Genomic DNA, 19,044 nt, shown 5'->3' on the forward strand with positions numbered 1-19,044 from the left:
TAGTCGCCTGCTCCGCAGCCGACTGATGTGATGATGACCTGTAAACGGTTGTCTGTTTGTCAATACGCACGCTAACGACTATCATGTTCTTTCAACACATATATGCAAGTGCAAGCCTTACAATTAGCTTCTTTAGAAAGCAAACATTACGGGGGATATTCATCATTTTCTACCCGGTATCCAAAGATTTATCGTCTGAATATCAAATCGTGCATAGCAGATACACGTGTATTGATTTAGTTCCCTGCCTGTACAATTATAATTATTTACCAGGCGTTGTCGCTGTGCCCCTATTGATTATAGAAAAAACATGTATGACCCCTTCCAATGGTACTAAAGAGACTAATGCTACGACCACTATTAGTCCAGTCAAATTATGAGATTATCCATCACTAATTAATTGCTTCAGAGTCCATTTCACATGCATCCATCTCTAAAAGCTCACACAAATATTGAAAGTCATCATCATCTTCTTTTTCTTTTTCTCCCTTTTTTCTATTTCTCTTTACTTTGCTTCAAATGATAAATATTTTACATTCTAGCTTTGAGGTTTAGATACGAACAAGAAAATCATCCAAGGAACTACTTGCCACAAATGACCCCAATCAGTTGACTTTGATTGCAGATATGTTCTTCCCATCCTACATGAGCACACTGCTGTAACGTGCTTTCAGTGCCATTACATGAAACATCATTGCGTAAACTATTTTCCCGGTCATGTCCAAATCCTGCTCCTATCTGAGCTTTGGCGCCATCAATGGGGAATCCAAGTTGCCGACATACTACCACGCTTTCTTTTTCACCCCACGAGGCATCACAAAGTGGAGTCCATCCACCATTGTGAAACATTTCGACACGACCTTCGTTATAAGAATGGCCTCCGAAGAGGCGAATATCTTGTTCTAAAGAATAAAAAGAAACATTTTTATTTTCCTAGGTTATTTCCATAAACAAATTCTGAGCTCAGAAAAAACAAATAACAGTTTTCAACAGTTTTCATGCATTTTTCAACCCAAATATGTCAACTCAGAATGGAAGCGAAATCATACTAGTCATGTTAGTGTTAAAGTCCACATTCTCACCTATAATATCGTATTGTCCCTGAAAACTCCTCCTCCCCCCTGAATTGGTCTTTTATCCAGCAGCAAAAGACTCGTTTCATGAGCCTAAGTTAGAAACTGAACTGAAATAGGTTATTTGTTAGTGAACTTAAGGCGAGTCGGGGCGGCACCTGAGCTTCCGGTGTTTGTGCTCAAATTATTGAGATAACGATGCTCATTGTAGTGGGTTTTTTGCATGATTTTTCCTGGGAAATAGCGAAAACGTTCTGTCTATTATTTGTCATATTAACTCAATAACTGCAATACATATGGTAATATAAATGTGTTCAGTGGCTTCCGTTACCGTTTCCTATAAGATCTGTGAAATAAACTGTATTATTCAAGTAAAATCTGGAAAAATCTGGCATGATGGTTCCGACACGCCTTAATAAGCTTTTATAGAAGAAAGAGTTGATAATTCTACTTACCACACGACACTCCAGCATCTTCAGAATGAGCGCAGTTATGTTTTTCCCATCCACTATGTGGGCATTCACCTAAGGCACCCTCATTGCCAATACAGAAAACATCGTCAAGGAAAATAGCGACAATACCATGAATACCTTCTCCAAACCGAGCACTTTCATAAGCTTTGGCCCCTTCAGTACGGAATCCAAGTTGACGACAAACTACCATAGCATCTTCAATCGTCCAATCGTCATCACATACTGTACCCCATTCGTTATCACGATACACCTCCACTCGGCCTTCTGCTAGATGTCTGCCTCCAACCAAGCGAATGGCGTTTGCTTGAATAATTATATAATTGAAAGTATAATTGTGATATAACTGTCTGAAATATATTAAAATTTATTATTGTAAAGAATCAACTTTTATAAATAATTTTTCATGAAAAATTAAACTTGTCTTGTATTGAAGTCTAAGGGCGAGTTTCTCGACGGGTGGCCTAGCAGTTGGCTTATTTAGCCTCAAGGCTAACGCGAGGTGATAAGACCAGGGGCATGTGAGCCAGGCTTGTAGGATTATCACCAGACTTCGCTATCGGTCTTATATGTAGCCGTAGTCTACGCAAGCCTGTTAGGCAAGGCTTACAGTGCTTTTTCTGGCCCAGTCTCAGCATTTTAATTTATAAATGGTGTGAATTGTAAAAGGGTTAAATTAGGCCGAATTCCTTACAAGTGCATAACATATCACTCCTGGTCCTGATCACTCTTGCTTATTCAACATTTTTTAAAGTTTGCTTGTTGTCTTTCATTTAAAAAAAGAATTAGGTTTCTAACATGTTTTGTTGTGTACCTGGACTCTTTTGAAATCCGACACCTAAAATTCCAAGATATGCAAATTAGGTATTTTTTGCTTTTATTTAACCGAAGTGTCCTTGAAACCACGAAGTGTCTAGCATGTTTAATAAGAAAAAAGTGCTTTTGGTGGAAACCTTCCCTTAAACCAAATCATGTTGTCCGTAAAAGAACATTTATTCCTGTCTAATAGTGATATTGTAAATATCATGACGAGATACGAACGAATGAATGCTGGAATTTTTACCAAATTGTCTTACTTCCATTGTATGAAATGAATGCCTTATCGAACTAATTGAAAAGGTTAACTTAGCGATCGAACAATTTTAGCGATCACATCGCATATTTTTCAAAAGGATCATGAAGTCCAATATGTTCCCAACATATCAGTGCAAATTGCATTTGATTCGGTCTAGTGATTATAAAGAAATGGATGAATAAGCAGCTCATTTCAAATTTGAACGAGAGGAGCTTTAGCCCTAGAAACCGTTTTTACTTTTACTTAACATTCAAAATCTCGGAAGAAATGCGATATGGTAGCCGTGTTCATGGTGTTTGCAGTTAAGTCTGGTTGATACTAGACTAGCCAACTGCTAAGTCACTAGTCGAGAAACTCACCCTTAAGGTTTGAAAGTTGGGACCCAAAAAATTTGGCATATGCAAAGGGGGATGAGGGGGCAAAGATGTTCAAGAAATCTGGCTCCAAGAAAGACTCGGGATGCGAGAGCGAGCTAGGCTTAGCTACCTCAAGGTCACCTTAAAACCTTAATGTTCCATTCCCTTCAAATTTTTAATTTGTTATTATATACTCAAAATGCTGAAATAATTCTGGTAATACCTATCGGGAGGGGTTTCTGTCCATTTTGGGCTGAAATAACAAGGTAAAGTGAAAGAAACCCTGCTGGTTATTTTGGCCGTTTAACACTCAGTTCTATAGGAGGACATAATGTCAAAATTCTTTGAATTTTGCTTTGCTCTGTTGACCTACAAACACAACAAATTTGGCCTATTCCATTTATGTGCAAGTTGGGACATGTGTAAACATTACAAATATGCCAAATAATAAGGTTTAAAAAAAAATACCAATTTCATATTATAAGATCGTACATTATGGCTTTAAGCCCAAGGTTTATTCAGCCGCCTGTCGAAAAAGGCTAATTATAGTAATACACATATTACGGAGATAAATAATATAATAAAACCGGCAACACACGAACAAGAAATCCTAAGACGAACTACTTGCCACAAATGACTCCAGCCATTTGACTTTGATTGCAGTTATGTTCTTCCCATTCTGCATGAGCACATTGCTGTAACGCGCTTTCAGTGCCTTTGCACGAAACATCATTACGTAAACTAGTTTCTCGGTCTATTTCAAACCCTGCCCCTCTCTCAGCTTTGGCGCCATCAATGGGGAATCCAAGTTGCCGACATACTACCACAGCCTCTTTATCACCCCACGAGGCATCACAAAGTGGGGTCCATCCACCATTGTGAAACATTTCGACACGACCTTCGTTAGAAGAATGGCCACCGAAGAGGCGAATATCTTGTTCTAAAGTATAAAAAGAAACATTTCTATCTTCAAAAGTTTGATAAGATTGATAACGTTATTTCTAGAAATCACTTACAAACAAAAGTAAAGTAGATAATGGGGATACGCATCCTGCACAAGAACAAATAAACACAATGGGGAACGATTGATCGCTACGAGTGTAAACTGAATTATATTAAATAAGACAGAATGAACAGTTTACTGGACATAACTTTTGAACCCAAGCTAGTAAAGAAACCAACTAAACGTCATCTTTTAGCCAAGATATTGCTGATTGTATTGCATATAACATTTGTGCCATAACCGTTTTAGTTTTTCCTGAGAAGTCAAAATACAATTGTATAAATTTTATTGTTACACTTACACCCTGTATATCAAAAATACCACCATAATGTTGTCATATTAAATATAAATAAATATTTTGTCAACATTTAAATAAAATTAGTTGCATTATATGACGCAACATTTGAAAACGTTTTGAAATGCTTTTGTATAACCCAATATTTAATCATTTTTATGGTACCTGTGTGCCCCTATTACAAAAATATTACGAAAACATTTGTCAGTGTAAAATGCTAGGAAACATTTGTCAAGTCATAATATTGATTTTCTTTAATATTATTGATCAGGAATCGGGAAAGGGAATAAAATTTACCTAGTAGCAAAAGACTCGTTCCATGGTGTTAAGTTAGAAACTTAACTGGAATAAGTTCTTTTGTATTATACTTTAAAGAAGCAAAAAGTTAATGATTTACTTACCACAGGAAACTCCAGCATCTTCAGAATGATAGCAGTCATGATTTCTCCATCCACTATGCGGGCATTCACCTAAGGTACGCTCATAGCCAATGCATCTAACTTCGTCAAGTAAAATAGCTCCATTACCGTCCCCAAACCAAGCATCGCCATAAGCTTTGGCTCCTTCAGTACGGAATCCAAGTTGACGGCATACTACCATAGCGTCTGGTTTTGTCCATGAGTCACCACATACTGTACCCCATTCGTTACCATGGAACACCTCCACACGGCCTTCTGCTAAATGTCTGCCTCCAACCAAACGTATGTTTGCTGAAATATATTACACAAAGCTTATATCAACAAAATGATAACATGGCAAACTGTAATACTGTAATTTACGAAATCGGGAGCGAAAACTCGCCATTAAGGTTTGAAAATTGGGACCAAAAGATTTAGCATGTGCAAAGGGGGTGAGGGGAGGCAAAGATTTTTTGGCAGACGGGGAGGGGGGAAACAATACTTTTTTGCAGGCCGTGGGGGAGGGGGGCAAGTATTTGTTTGGCATGCCGTTTGGTAATTCCCCGGCTTATGATTACTAGTATCGCACATACGTTCATGAAATCCGACTAATATCAGTAATAAGCAAATACGGGGATAATAAATCATAAAACCGGCAACATACGAACAAGAAAATCCTAAGAGGAACTACTTGCCACAGATGACTCCAGCCATTTGACTTTGATTGCAGTTGTGTTCCACCCATTCTGTATGAGCACATTGCTGTAACGTGCTTTCAGTGCCTTTGCACGAAACATCATTACGTAAACTAGTTTCTCGGTCTATTCCAAACCCTGTCCCTCTCTGAGCTTCGGCGCCATCAATGGGGAATCCAAGTTGCCGACATACTACCACAGCTTCTTTATCACCCCACGAGGCATCACAAAGTGGGGTCCATCCGCCATTGTGAAACATTTCGACACGACCTTCGTTAGAATAATGGCCCCCGAAGAGGCGAATATCTTCTTCTAAAGTATAAAAAGAACCGTTTCTATTTTCAAAAGTTTGATAAGATTTATAACTTTATTTCTAGAAATATCAAGCAAAAATGTTTTGAAAATGTTTTAAAACACAATTTAATCTTTTTTCAAACATAACAAAATACCGTATGCTAATAACAATAAAATGTTTAGTATACAAAGAGCATTAAGTGTATCAAAAATACCACCAAAATGTTGTCATATTAAATGTAAAGAAATATTTTGTCAACATTTAAATAAGATTAGTTGCATTATATGACGCAACATTTGAAAACGTTTTGAAATGCTTTTTTATAACCCAATATTTAATTATTTTATGGTACCTTTGTGCCCCTATTAAAAGTAATATTAGGAATCGGGAAAGGGAATTAAATTTACCTAGCAGCAAAAGACTCGTTCCATGGTGTTAAGTTAGAAACTTAACTGGAATAAATTATTTTGTATTATGCTTTAAAGAAGCAAAAGGTTGATTATTTACTTACCACACGAAACTCCCGCATCTTCATAATGATGACAGTCATGATTTCCCCATCCACTATGCGGGCATTCACCTAAGGTACGCTCATTGCCAATACATAAAACATCATCAAGGAAGATATCTCCAATACCGTCCCCAAACCAAGCATCTCTATAAGCTTTTGCTCCTTCACTACGGAATCCAAGTTGACGGCATACTACCATAGCGTCTTCAATCGTCCATGAATCATCACATACTGTACCCCATTCGTTGTCATAGAACACCTCCACCCGGCCTTCTGCTATATGCCTGCCTCCAACCAAACGAATGGCGTTTGCTTGAATAATTATATAATTGAAAGTATGATTATTTTATGAACAATTTTACATGAAAATTAATTTAACTTTTGTATTGAAGTATAAAGGCCAGTCCAACTTTGGAATATATGCCAAAAAAACCCTGACCAGCCAAGATTTGACCTTTTAACTTAAGAACTGTATGTGCAGAGCATAGATCATCTGTGGTCGCAGGTAGGTCAAATTATACTTTTTCTGAATCCTTGAAATGAGAGGAATAATTAATTAGGTGTGCCTTTTAAAAAGATTTCAGCAACTTTGAAATTTGACCACTGTGTTGACCTTTGACCTTGAATATGGCCGGAGTGCCGGAAATGTTGTTAACATCTTGAATGTGTTATAGGACCATAAAAGAAACTAAAAGGTTGGTTTGGTAGAGTCCTGGGGATGCACATTGAACCCTGGTTTATCCCAGACTGCTACTTGCCACAGATGACTCCAGCCATTTGACTTTGATTGCAGTTGTGTTCCACCCATTCTGCATGAGCACACTGTTGTAACGCGCTTTCAATGCCAGTGCACGTAACATCATTGCGTAAACAAGTTGCTCGGTCTATTCCTGCCCCTCTCGCAGCTTTTGCGCCATCAATGGGGAATCCAAGTTGCCGACAAACTACCACAGCTTCTTCATCACCCCACGAGGTATCACAAAGTGGGGTCCATTCACCATTATGAAACATTTCGACACGACCTTCGTTAGAATAATGGCCCCCGAAGAGGCGAATATCTTGTTCTAAAGTATAAAAAGAAACATTTCTATTTTCAAAAGTTTGATAAGATTTATAACTTTATTTCTAGAAATATCAAACAAACAAAACACATGTTGAAGGTAATAGGTAGTCCCAACAAACACAAGTATGTTTTGAAAATGTTTAAAAACACAATTTAATCATTTTTCCAAACATAACAAAACATGTTAATAACAATTAAATGTTGCACCGGCGGATCCAGGGGGGGGGCGGCCCCCGGTATGATCCAGGGGGCCATTTTTTGGCCATTCTATTCTCATTTTTCTCAATATTTTAGCCCCCCCCCCGGTAGTTTACCCTCCTGGATCCGCCCCTGTGTTGGATATACAAAGAGCATTTCGTGTATCAAAAATACCACCAAATTGTTGTCATATTAAATGTAAATAGATATTTTGTCAACATTTAAATAAAATTAGTTGCATTATATGACGCAACATTTGAAAACGTTTTGAAATGCTTTTGTATAACCCAATATTTAATCATTTTTATGGTACCTTTGTGCCCCTATTACAAAAATATTACGAAAACATTTGTCAGTGTAAAATGCTAGGAAACATTTGTCAAGTCATGATATTGATTTTCTTTAATATTATTGATCAGGAATCGGGAAAGGGAATAAAATTTACCTAGTAGCAAAAGACTCGTTCCATGGTGTTAAGTTAGAAACTTAACTGGAATAAGTTCTTTTGTATTATACACCAGGCACAAAAAGAAACTCGTCAGTTATATTCGTCCTTGCTGTTCAATAACTTGATAATTTTGGATTATTCTGAAATATACATTTTGTTAATTGGTCTTTGCTCTCTCATTTGACACCCTGTTTGTGACAAACGAATAAGAATTAACCAAGATATGCGCCTCCAAAGCCTCATACACCAAAATCAAAAGTTGCATTTTCAACGATTATCAATGGGAACGCATCGTTGTATTGCACACAAGCACCACGGGCCAATCAATAAAGCACACAGTGTAACAGGCACAATTGAATCGTGAAAATTGCAACTTTTCATTTTGGGGTTTGAAAGTTTGGAGGCGCATATCTTGGTCAATTCTTGCTCAATGTTCACGAACAGGGTGTCAAATGAGAAAGAAAAGTCCAGTTAACAAAATGTATATTTCAGAATAATCCAACAATTATCCAGTTATTGAACAGCAAGGATGGATATAACTGACGAGTTTCTTTTTGTGCCTGGTGTACTTTAAAGAAGCAAAAAGTTAATTATTTACTTACCACAGGAAACTCCAGCATCTTCAGAATGATAGCAGTCATGATTTCTCCATCCACTATGCGGGCATTCACCTAAGGTACGCTCATAGCCAATGCATCTAACTTCGTCAAGTAAAATAGCTCCATTACCGTCCCCAAACCAAGCATCGCCATAAGCTTTGGCTCCTTCAGTACGGAATCCAAGTTGACGGCATACTACCATAGCGTCTGGTTTCGTCCATGAGTCACCACATACTGTACCCCATTCGTTACCATGGAACACCTCCACACGGCCTTCTGCTAAATGTCTGCCTCCAACCAAACGTATGTTTGCTGAAATATATTACACAAAGCTTATATCAACAAAATGATAACATGGCAAACTGTAATACTGTAATTTACGAAATCGGGAGCGAAAACTCGCCATTAAGGTTTGAAAATTGGGACCAAAAAGATTTAGCATGTGCAAAGGGGGTGAGGGGAGGCAAAGATTTTTTGGCAGACTGAGAGGGGGAAACAATACTTTTTTGCAGGCCGTGGGGGAGGGGGGCAAGTATTTGTTTGGCATGCCGTTTGGTAATTCCCCGGCTTATGATTACTAGTATCGCACATACGTTCATGAAATCCGACTAATATCAGTAATAAGCAAATACGGGGATAAATAAATCATAAAACCGGCAACATACGAACAAGAAAATCCTAAGAGGAACTACTTGCCACAGATGACTCCAGCCATTTGACTTTGATTGCAGTTGTGTTCCACCCATTCTGTATGAGCACATTGCTGTAACGTGCTTTCAGTGCCTTTGCACGAAACATCATTACGTAAACTAGTTTCTCGGTCTATTCCAAACCCTGCCCCTCTCTGAGCTTCGGCGCCATCAATGGGGAATCCAAGTTGCCGACATACTACCACAGCTTCTTTATCACCCCACGAGGCATCACAAAGTGGGGTCCATCCGCCATTGTGAAACATTTCGACACGACCTTCGTTAGAATAATGGCCCCCGAAGAGGCGAATATCTTCTTCTAAAGTATAAAAAGAACCGTTTCTATTTTCAAAAGTTTGATAAGATTTATAACTTTATTTCTAGAAATATCAAGCAAAAATGTTTTGAAAATGTTTTAAAACACAATTTAATCTTTTTTCAAACATAACAAAATACCGTATGCTAATAACAATAAAATGTTGAGTATACAAAGAGCATTAAGTGTATCAAAATACCACCAAAATGTTGTCATATTAAATGTAAAGAAATATTTTGTCAACATTTAAATAAGATTAGTTGCATTATATGACGCAACATTTGAAAACGTTTTGAAATGCTTTTTTATAACCCAATATTTAATTATTTTATGGTACCTTTGTGCCCCTATTAAAAGTAATATTAGGAATCGGGAAAGGGAATTAAATTTACTCGTTCCATGGTGTTAAGTTAGAAACTTAACTGGAATAAAGCTTTTGTATTATGCTTTAAAGAAGTAAAAGGTTGATTATTTACTTACCACACGAAACTCCAGCATCTTCAAAATGATCGCAGTTATGATTTCCCCATCCACTATGCGGGCATTCACCTAAGGTACGCTCATTGCCAATACAGAAAACATCGTCAAGAAAAATATCTCCAATACCTTCTCCAAACCAAGCATTTCCATAAACTTTGGCCCCTTCACTACGGAATCCAAGTTGACGGCATACTACCATAGCGTCTTCAATCGTCCATGAATCATCACATACTGTACCCCATTCGTTGTCATGGAACACTTCCACCCGGCCTTCTGCTATATGCCTGCCTCCAACCAAACGAATGGCGTTTGCTTGAATAATTATATAATTGAAAGTATGATTATTTTATGAACAATTTTACATGAAAATTAATTTAACTTTTGTATTGAAGTATAAAGGCCAGGAACACCTCAACACGGCCTTCTGCGCGATGTCTGCCTCCAACCAAACGAATGCTTACTGAAATATATTACACAAAACTTATATCAACAAATCTGATAACATGGTAAACTGTAAGTTTTCATGCTGTAATTTACGAAATCTGGAGCGAAAAGTTCGATTAAAATTCTTGTAGATATCCGAAAAAATGATAAATAAACAAGGGATTTACAAGGCGAAATAATTGCTTGAGGATTCAGGCGCTAAGAAGAGGAAGGATCAAAGGCAGTAAGAAATAGTTCTTTACATAGACCACTTGACATGTGACGTCATTGCCCTGCAGTGTGCTCAGGGCACGTGCATTTTAAATCTCCCACCACATTTCATATAGTACAAGAAAGCCATTAAACAGTAAAGCGGTTCGTACGAGCATATCGATAGACCAATCCCTCGCCTTTGTTGATAAACAATGATGTCAAGTGGGCTATACGGAGGTGTAACGTACACCCCAAGGACTCTACCAAACCAATTATTTTAGCCTCCTTTTATGGTTCTATAACACATTCAATATGTTATTAAAACATTCCCGACACTCTGGCTATATACCAAATCAAATATAAACATTTTAATTTAGTATTAGCCAGCATTCTTCTTCAAGGTGATCAGAAAAGGCAATGTTCTGTCGACTGATGTAATATATCCGTTATTGACTTGTCCAGCGAAAATCAGCGAAGTCCAGTGAACACTTGCGTTTATAAATATCCTTGCGTATGAAATCCTCACACAAAAATGGCGTTGCTTTCTCCAAACCGTTATCTCCTTGTGCTGCTTTCTCCAAACTTAACTCCTTGCGCTGCTTTCTCCAAAAAAGTGGTGCTATTTGCACCTTTCACACGATATTTCCAGGAAGCAGGACTGGATGCAGTTGTCCCCCACTTATTTTGGCAGCTGTGTTGATCAAAAACCATAGATCATCATATTTGATAATCCTGCATGAACAAAGACATCTCAGGAGTCGACAGAAGAATTTATATTCCTTTCTTGGATGAAGTACGTTCTTTCACGTATTCTAGATCTTCTCCGACAACACTGGGGGGTAAGATAGTGCATTGACTACTTATATTAATTCTGGTTGGCAATTTATGTTCTTTGAAGGAATTGGACTGTAAATATTAGCTAGCTAGCCCAGATCAACACTACAAACTGTGAATAATTGTGTTTACATTTTCTTATATACCAAGCAATGGGAAAACCCAAGTATTAATAGCCAAATGTGATCTTGGGAATTCCCAAGCCTTAATTATAACATTAACTTTTCTCATTACATCACTTCCTTAGGGGAATTCCATTACATCATTTTCACTAAATATAATCTCAGGGGACTTTCCAATTGCGCAACACACTGAAAAGTGGAAGTCCCAGCTATCCATTCAATTTGCTGAGAGGGGAATCCCTAAAATGTCTCATGACATAGATTTCAATTGTAAACAAAGATAATCAAATTAAATTACTCAGGGCACATCATCAATATATTAATTGGGACGGCCAGTTTCGCCAATGTAGGACATGGGTACCCAGATAACATGGCGATATTGGTCCGATGGTGCCCCAATTTATGTTTAATGGCCCAATATCATTTGCTCATGGGCCCAAGATTGGTCCTAGATCGGGCTTGGGCCAAATATTGGGCTTATATTGGACCAATTGAGGCTGCCACTGTGATGCCAATATGAAGAGTACCGATGGTAAGCCAATATTGGCCCAATATGGGCATCAAAATAATGCCGATGCCAAGATTGGCGTTCGAAAACCAACGTTGGGCCAATATAAGCTAATAATTATATATGCATGTTATCTGGGTAGTTACAGCAGGGGATCTTGTAAATGACTTCCGCTTTAGGAAAAGTTTATCCTCTGGGTGGACGAGCATACTGCGGATACGGTGTGGAAAATCCGTGTTTTTTAAACACACTGGAGACTCTCTCAGATACACCCTCTGTATACTGGACCACAATCATGCATTTGGTTTTCTTACTGTCATCTATTCGCTTTGAGATAAGTTAGTTTTGTCTTAGGAATGGGTCTGTCTTGTTTTAATTTCTTAAATGACCAATCTGGGTAAGCACAAGTGGTCAACGCAGGATATTATCCGCAAACTAGTTTTGTTGCCCGCTTCTTCGGTGCCACGTGTCACTCCTGTCTAACAGTGTTCTAGGCGGGGGTGGCATGATAGTCGGAAGAGCTGGCAAATCCGCTCAGCCAGTGGCATTTTCCATACACTCGGTTAGTTTTGTGGGGTTCATTATCGAACCCCAACGGTTTTAGCTTGTATTAATATTATTTATTAACATTGGCCTACTTGTTTGTGTTATTTTAAACGTTTTAAAATTTCAACATAATCCCATTCAATTACACAGTTGACAACGGAAATGGACTGAATTTAGAGAATGCACGGCGCTCACCACCTGTTCAAACACAAAACGTTTTCGACATCATTCGCAACGAGGTTATAAAAGGTTGTCAGAAAACGTTTAAATGTCGGGTATATAAAGGGTATATTAAGGGTATAAAATGTTTTCATAACATTAAAAAACATTTTTTGGTAATTTACTGCTCAGCAAACACAAAATGTTTTACAGAAAACGTTTAAATGTCGGGTTATATAAAGGGTGTAAAACGTTGAAAAACATTCCAAAAACATTTTGAAAACTTGATACAAAAACATTCTAATCAAAAAATTTTATATGGCCAAATCGCCAATTCAGAATGTTATTTTTGGGTTGAAAAATATTTTGCGCAAAATGTTTTAAAAACGTTTTCATGACCTTTATATACCGTAGGGCGACATTTAAATGTTATAAAACATTTTGGAAAAAACATTTTGAGAACATTTCTGTGTTTGCTGGATGCAAATATTTTAACATAATGTTATTTAAGTGTTGATAAAATATTTGGCAAAAATGTTTGAAAAAATAGGTTACAATACAATTTTGAAAACATTTTAAAAATATTCTGTAGTGTATTTTCATACAAAACTTTAAAAGAATGACCATTATATAAGCCGACATTTTAATGTTATTAAAACGGTTTTCCCAAAACCAAAAGCCAAAATATAACTTATTTAAAACGTTTTTAAAACGTTTTTGTGTTTGGGTGGTTCTAACAACTCCCAGCTTTTGATGTAAAGGGTGCAGTGGTGGGAGGTAAACTGAAGATATTGGTCAGTGTGCGTTTTCTTCCGGCGCAGAGTTTCACTGATCCGCTCAGTTTTCTGGTGATTAGGGTGTCGAGGAAGGGAATCGAACCTTCTTGTTCTTGTTCGTATGTAACTTGTTGGTGGGTCGATGGAATTTAAGTGTTCTGTTTATTAAGTGTTTGCGTACTATTTCCAACACGCGTCATCTATATATTTTCCTAAGACGCAGGCGCCAGGCTACCGGGCCGTATTCACGATTGTTTGATGGCATGTAAAACTGAGTCATTTTTAAGCAAAGTTGTACAATGATGGCGCTATTTATCTAAAATTTTGTTTGCATCTTTACAAGAGATAGACACTTGTTAAATGGTATTAGAACATCAGCAAACTGATTAACAAATGACGGAATTAAAAAAACTTTTATCATAAAATGTAAGGTATAACGTATATTATTTTTGATCTAGTTGACAGGACATCATACGCAAACTAGTGTTTTTAACTCCGTCTTCAATTATACCCATAGCCATAAATCACTGCTGGCGGTAAATATCACCCGAGTAGCTAAAGTAGGCAACCGTGGCAAGACAAAGTTTGGTGAGTTTAATGATGTTATTGACAGTGAGGAATTCTGTTTGTCAAGTCTTTATCTTCAATAAGTTTTTCACGGAGAACATGAAGAGTGAGATCGATAACTGGTAAAGAGCGCCACCACATCGTTCGAATTAAGGATCTCAAGTTCTATGTCTTTTAGATCTTCCGCGAGACTTTTCTAGTTCATAACGTACGTGGTGCTCAGATTGGTCAACGAATGGGGTCAGAATATCAGCTATGGATTTGCCCTCGTTTAAGTTGTATCCGATAGAGTCAGTAAAGTCCACGTTGCATGGGCTCGCAACGTCAACGGGGTCCCATCTTTATGAATTTTTGGCCAGACGAGGCCGAGGAGCCTACGCACAGCGACAAGGCCTGGTAAATAATTATATTGTACAGGTAGGGACACTAAATCAACACACGTAATATCCTGCTATGCACGCCGATACACGTGTATTGATTTTCAGAAGATAGATCTTCGGATACCGGGGTAGAAAATGATGAATATCTCCCGTCATTTTTGGTTTCTAAAGAAGCCAATTGTAAGGCTTGCACTTGAATATATGTGTTGAAAGAACATGGTCGTCTTAAGCGTGCGTATTGACAAACAACCGTGCGTTTTGAAATAAAAAAATCAGATTTTATATGTGCAGAACAGAAAAATGACTGCTGCCCTCATTCGTCAACTCTGCAGGGCACAGAATATAAAACAGTACTAGTCAACAGTCAGTAGCGTAACTAAGGGGAGGGCAGGGGGTAACATTTTAACCCTTAGGGGGGGCTCCAAACTGACCAATTAAGCATCGATTCTACGCCCCTCCAAGCGATGAAAGTCAAAATTTTCGCGAGCTTCGCGCGCATTTCAGCACAATATCAATTAAAAGAACATTTTAAGCCGATATTCAACTTATTGTAACCAAAATTAATGATTGTATAGGCCTTATTTGTCCAAAATTTCGCGTGCAAATGTTTCGAGCATGGGGGATTATGTATCCTTAGCTCTTAGCTACGCAACTTCCCGCGTCTAAGGTATTCTCGGGGGTTAGGGCGCCAATTTTGTTTCTTGCCCCGCACAGTGTCATCGCTCCGATATCTTGTGGTAAGACTTAGGGAAATGAATAACGGGATCGACACACGATTTGATATTCAGACGATGGATACCGGATGCACTTTAACATATGTGTTAAACGGATTTGTTAGTCGTTATCTTGCGTATTAAGAAAGAAGCGTGCGCATTGAGCTCAAGAACTGCTAACGGAAAAGTCTGATATTATTTGTGCGCGAACAATAGCGCAGCGTAGGTCGCTGCACTCGCTCATGGACATTTCTAAAGGGCGCATTACACTAAATCACTACGCGAAAGATGCAATGGTGATGAGTTCCGGTCAGAGGGTGATTTAAGGAAGCCCCGTCGTGCACTGAAAACGTGTTATCACTAGAGTTTCAACTGCCACTTTACTTTTCAAATCCCATTGAATTCTGTGCAAAAGATGTTGTTTAAGAATTGTGCGTGTGTCATTATTACTTGGTCGATTTCAGAACAAAAGTGATGTATGCATAGAGGATAATTCACACCTTCTGTAGGTAACATAAAATGTAAAATCGACTAGCATTTTGAATGCGTTTTTATTATAAATATATCAGTCCAAATTCAAATTTAACCATGCCCGTCAATACAATATTGTCGTAGCAGTGGTGCTCATTATTCGTCTCAAAACTGTTAACCGCAGGTCAACACAGTGGCGTGGTGGAAGTGGATTCAACCATCCTCTGATTTCCGGTTAAAAGATATGGCTACTTGAGACAATGTGGTGTACCTTAGGGACCAATGTAGTCTTCGTGAGGTTGGCATATGGCTTTGATTTAAATGAACTATCTATTAATGACTAAAATAGATGTGAAATTATAAATTTTCACAAGAAAAGTAGTCACCGTTTCCGAATTACTGCTAACGGAACAAGTTTTAATGCTAGTTTTGGCGCTGAAATAGCGGTGTCGCTTTTCAACATTTTTTAATAAAAAAACTTAATCTATAATTAATCTATAATTAATTAATACAAGAATAACGTAAAAAAGTGAAAAATATTGTCACGCCACGTAGAAAACGCCGCTTAAAAAAGTTGATTTTTACGTGCTTTTCAATGGAGAAGTTATTTGGTGGTCTACGCCCTAAAAGCATATGACCTCATGGCATATATCGTACATGCTCACTCACGCACAGAGAGGTCAATTACTAGGCTATTGTCAGCAGCCTTAGTCGGATGTCCCGCGGCTCATTATGCGTCTCAAAACTGTTAAACAGGTCGGAACAAAATGGAAATGCGTGGCTGTGGATTCAACCTACCATGGCGATTTCTGCCATGAAGATATCGGGGCAATGGCACTGTGTCCCGTATACCTTAGACCTCTCCCTCCGTAGTCCACTTGACAACTGTGCATACTCTGGCTATTGCAGCTTAGAACTCTGATTCAATTACTTAGTAATTTGTGCACAATTGATAGATTTTCACATCTGATCTTTTCAGTCACCGTACTCCCTCTGGTTGTTAGCTTCTAACTCGGGCTTTCGCGATTAATAAACTGGCAGATTCTAAAATTAGAATTGTTCAGTATTGAAGTACCATTATTATAGTTATGCCATTATGATATGTTGCATTCAATAATATAAGCCTACGTATACTTTACTTTTACTGTCACAAATATAATTATATAAACTTGTTCATAAACATTTTATACTAGTATTTAGAGATGTAATAAATATCAGTATAATTTCGAGTTCAACTGAATGCGTTCATCATGAATAATAACATATTTTTATTTATAAAAATCGACTACGGCATAGTCTACGTATACCCTTTTCCAGAATAGCATGACATTGCTATGCCCTGCGGCAATGCGTGAAAAAAGTACCTTTAATTTTTCCCGCGGATTTCTGCTCGAGCATGACAGCACCGGGGACAGCAAATTTATTCTAAGTGCATGGCCCGGGATATTTTGTGAGCTCCGATGGATTTACCCTTTTATCATAATTTTCTAAAAAATCATTTGAATGATAAATACTATAAATATAATCACAATTACCGCCCCTTACCTTGATTTGCCTCACTTACAGCAGTCCATCCTAAGGTACACAATACAACTATTGAGATGTACATAGATAAACCCATGGCAGCTACGACGCATTAAGCCCTACTCCATGTATACAACCAAACGCAAACTCCGGGAGCAAACTACTAATTAATTGCAATAACTTGGCGGAGGAGCAACTACATGAAGTTTAGGAATGGAGTCAGGAGGAAGCCAGAATACCGAAAATTAAAACGTGCGGTGACTTTGCCAACAATTTACTGAATTGGCATGTACAGTACCGATGTCATAAGATATCTTATAATGATAGTTCCCCTATAGTGTTATTGTTAAAATCATTTTGAAATCCGGTGTTTCTTTTACAATGGTAGGACTATGATGCCACATATTCCTGTTTATAGTAATACTACACCATCAGGAAGGAAGGAAGGAAGGTTTAGGAAGGTTTTATTTCAAACTCTAATCGTGACCCGCAGGTCAAATTGCTAGAATTGTACATTAAACACAACATATATTAAAATTGTGATTGAAAAATCAAAATAGGGGTTCCAAATGGTGCGAACCTCAGTGATGACATTTTGGAAAGCGTATGACGTCATTAATATGCTGATCTGTGATTGGTCAATTATTCCTTCCACAGTTATTCAAATGGCTGTGTAAGAATTATTATCAAAACTAGCAAATCAGGGGTTTTAAGGAATGCGGAATACAATAGAGCCATTTTCCAAGGCATATGACGTCATTAAAATACCAAGCCGTGATTGGCTAATTACTCGTACAACAGTATTTCAAATGTCCGATTGGAAAAGTATTATCAAATAGCATATTTATGGTTATACGGACTGCAAAATTCACTGACTGTTTTTTATAGTAAATTATGTATGACATCAATAAAATGATGACATTTTAATTGTTCAATATAAGCAAACAAACAACCAGCCAGACTGGATGCATACGTGATTGTTCCTGCTGGACTCCAAAACTCTCTTAACTTAATTTAGGCTCTAATTTGCATTTTGCAACACATCAATTTCCTTGAAAAAGCAACCAATTTTGCCCAAATTTGGTGCTTTTACCAACATGTTTATCAAAATACACAATGATACTGGGCTATTTTGTCTGTGGTGAAAACCCATCCATCTGTATACCAATATTGGCGAAAAAGCACCCAAAAGGCAAGCACATGTATATATACCATATCAATGGCAGATCCCCTCCGTGGATGTTACAACTTATTAACACTCAACATTATCACAAACGACACTAAAATGATATAATCTGATTCAAATTGCAATTCTTCATTACAGTCACATGATCAGTGATGATACAGTTACGGCATGTTATTTGGTTGTTCACTAAATAGGCCCAATAGGCCTACTGAAATGTGAATTAGAATATATTAAAGTAGACGTAATCCCAAATCTAGATATCACGTTTAAACTGGCAAACCGCTTGGTTCTTGTATGTCTTGAGTTTCTTTTTGTGTTAAAAAGTTGCTAACATCATCAGAAAGGGTCAGTTATCCATCGAGTCATTATCCTTGTTCTTCAAGAGGAATGCGTATTCCGTTTGCGAATTCTTATTCCACCTTTCTCTCAGTTTGTAATGAAACGTTTTTAACGTTGAAACTGTTTGTTGATCAAGTTCTTCTGAAAACGAACTTTCTATGCAATCACACATAATCTGTGATGCAATGATGGCTAATTAAGAAGTCCACGCAATGTCTGTTCGATGTATCAATATCATTATTGCAAATTATATATACCATATAATTTTGTATTATGCTTCAGATAAATTTCATTAGGGCCTATGTACCGGTACCTACTT

General features: G+C 37.6%; 2 protein-coding genes across 2 annotated transcripts in view; both read right to left on the reverse strand.

The window, feature by feature from the left end:
- The window catches only part of LOC140157676 (uncharacterized), a 296,536-nt gene that overhangs the window by 26,175 nt on the left and 251,317 nt on the right, over positions 1-19,044 (reverse strand). The gene's annotated exons all lie outside the window — the stretch shown is intronic.
- Positions 2,740-17,562, reverse strand: LOC140156805 (scavenger receptor cysteine-rich domain superfamily protein-like). Its single transcript, XM_072179788.1, has 9 exons — positions 17,222-17,562; positions 9,965-10,276; positions 9,176-9,487; positions 8,483-8,791; positions 6,930-7,235; positions 6,172-6,483; positions 5,366-5,677; positions 4,674-4,982; positions 2,740-3,914 (listed from the first exon to the last, which is right to left on the reverse strand). The coding sequence occupies exons 1-9, from the start codon at positions 17,295-17,297 to the stop codon at positions 3,595-3,597; spliced, it is 2,568 nt and encodes an 855-aa protein (XP_072035889.1). The 5' UTR covers positions 17,298-17,562; the 3' UTR covers positions 2,740-3,594.

Source organism: Amphiura filiformis, chromosome 7, assembly GCF_039555335.1.
Source record: "Amphiura filiformis chromosome 7, Afil_fr2py, whole genome shotgun sequence".
NCBI classification, from domain to species: Eukaryota; Metazoa; Echinodermata; class Ophiuroidea; order Amphilepidida; family Amphiuridae; genus Amphiura; species Amphiura filiformis.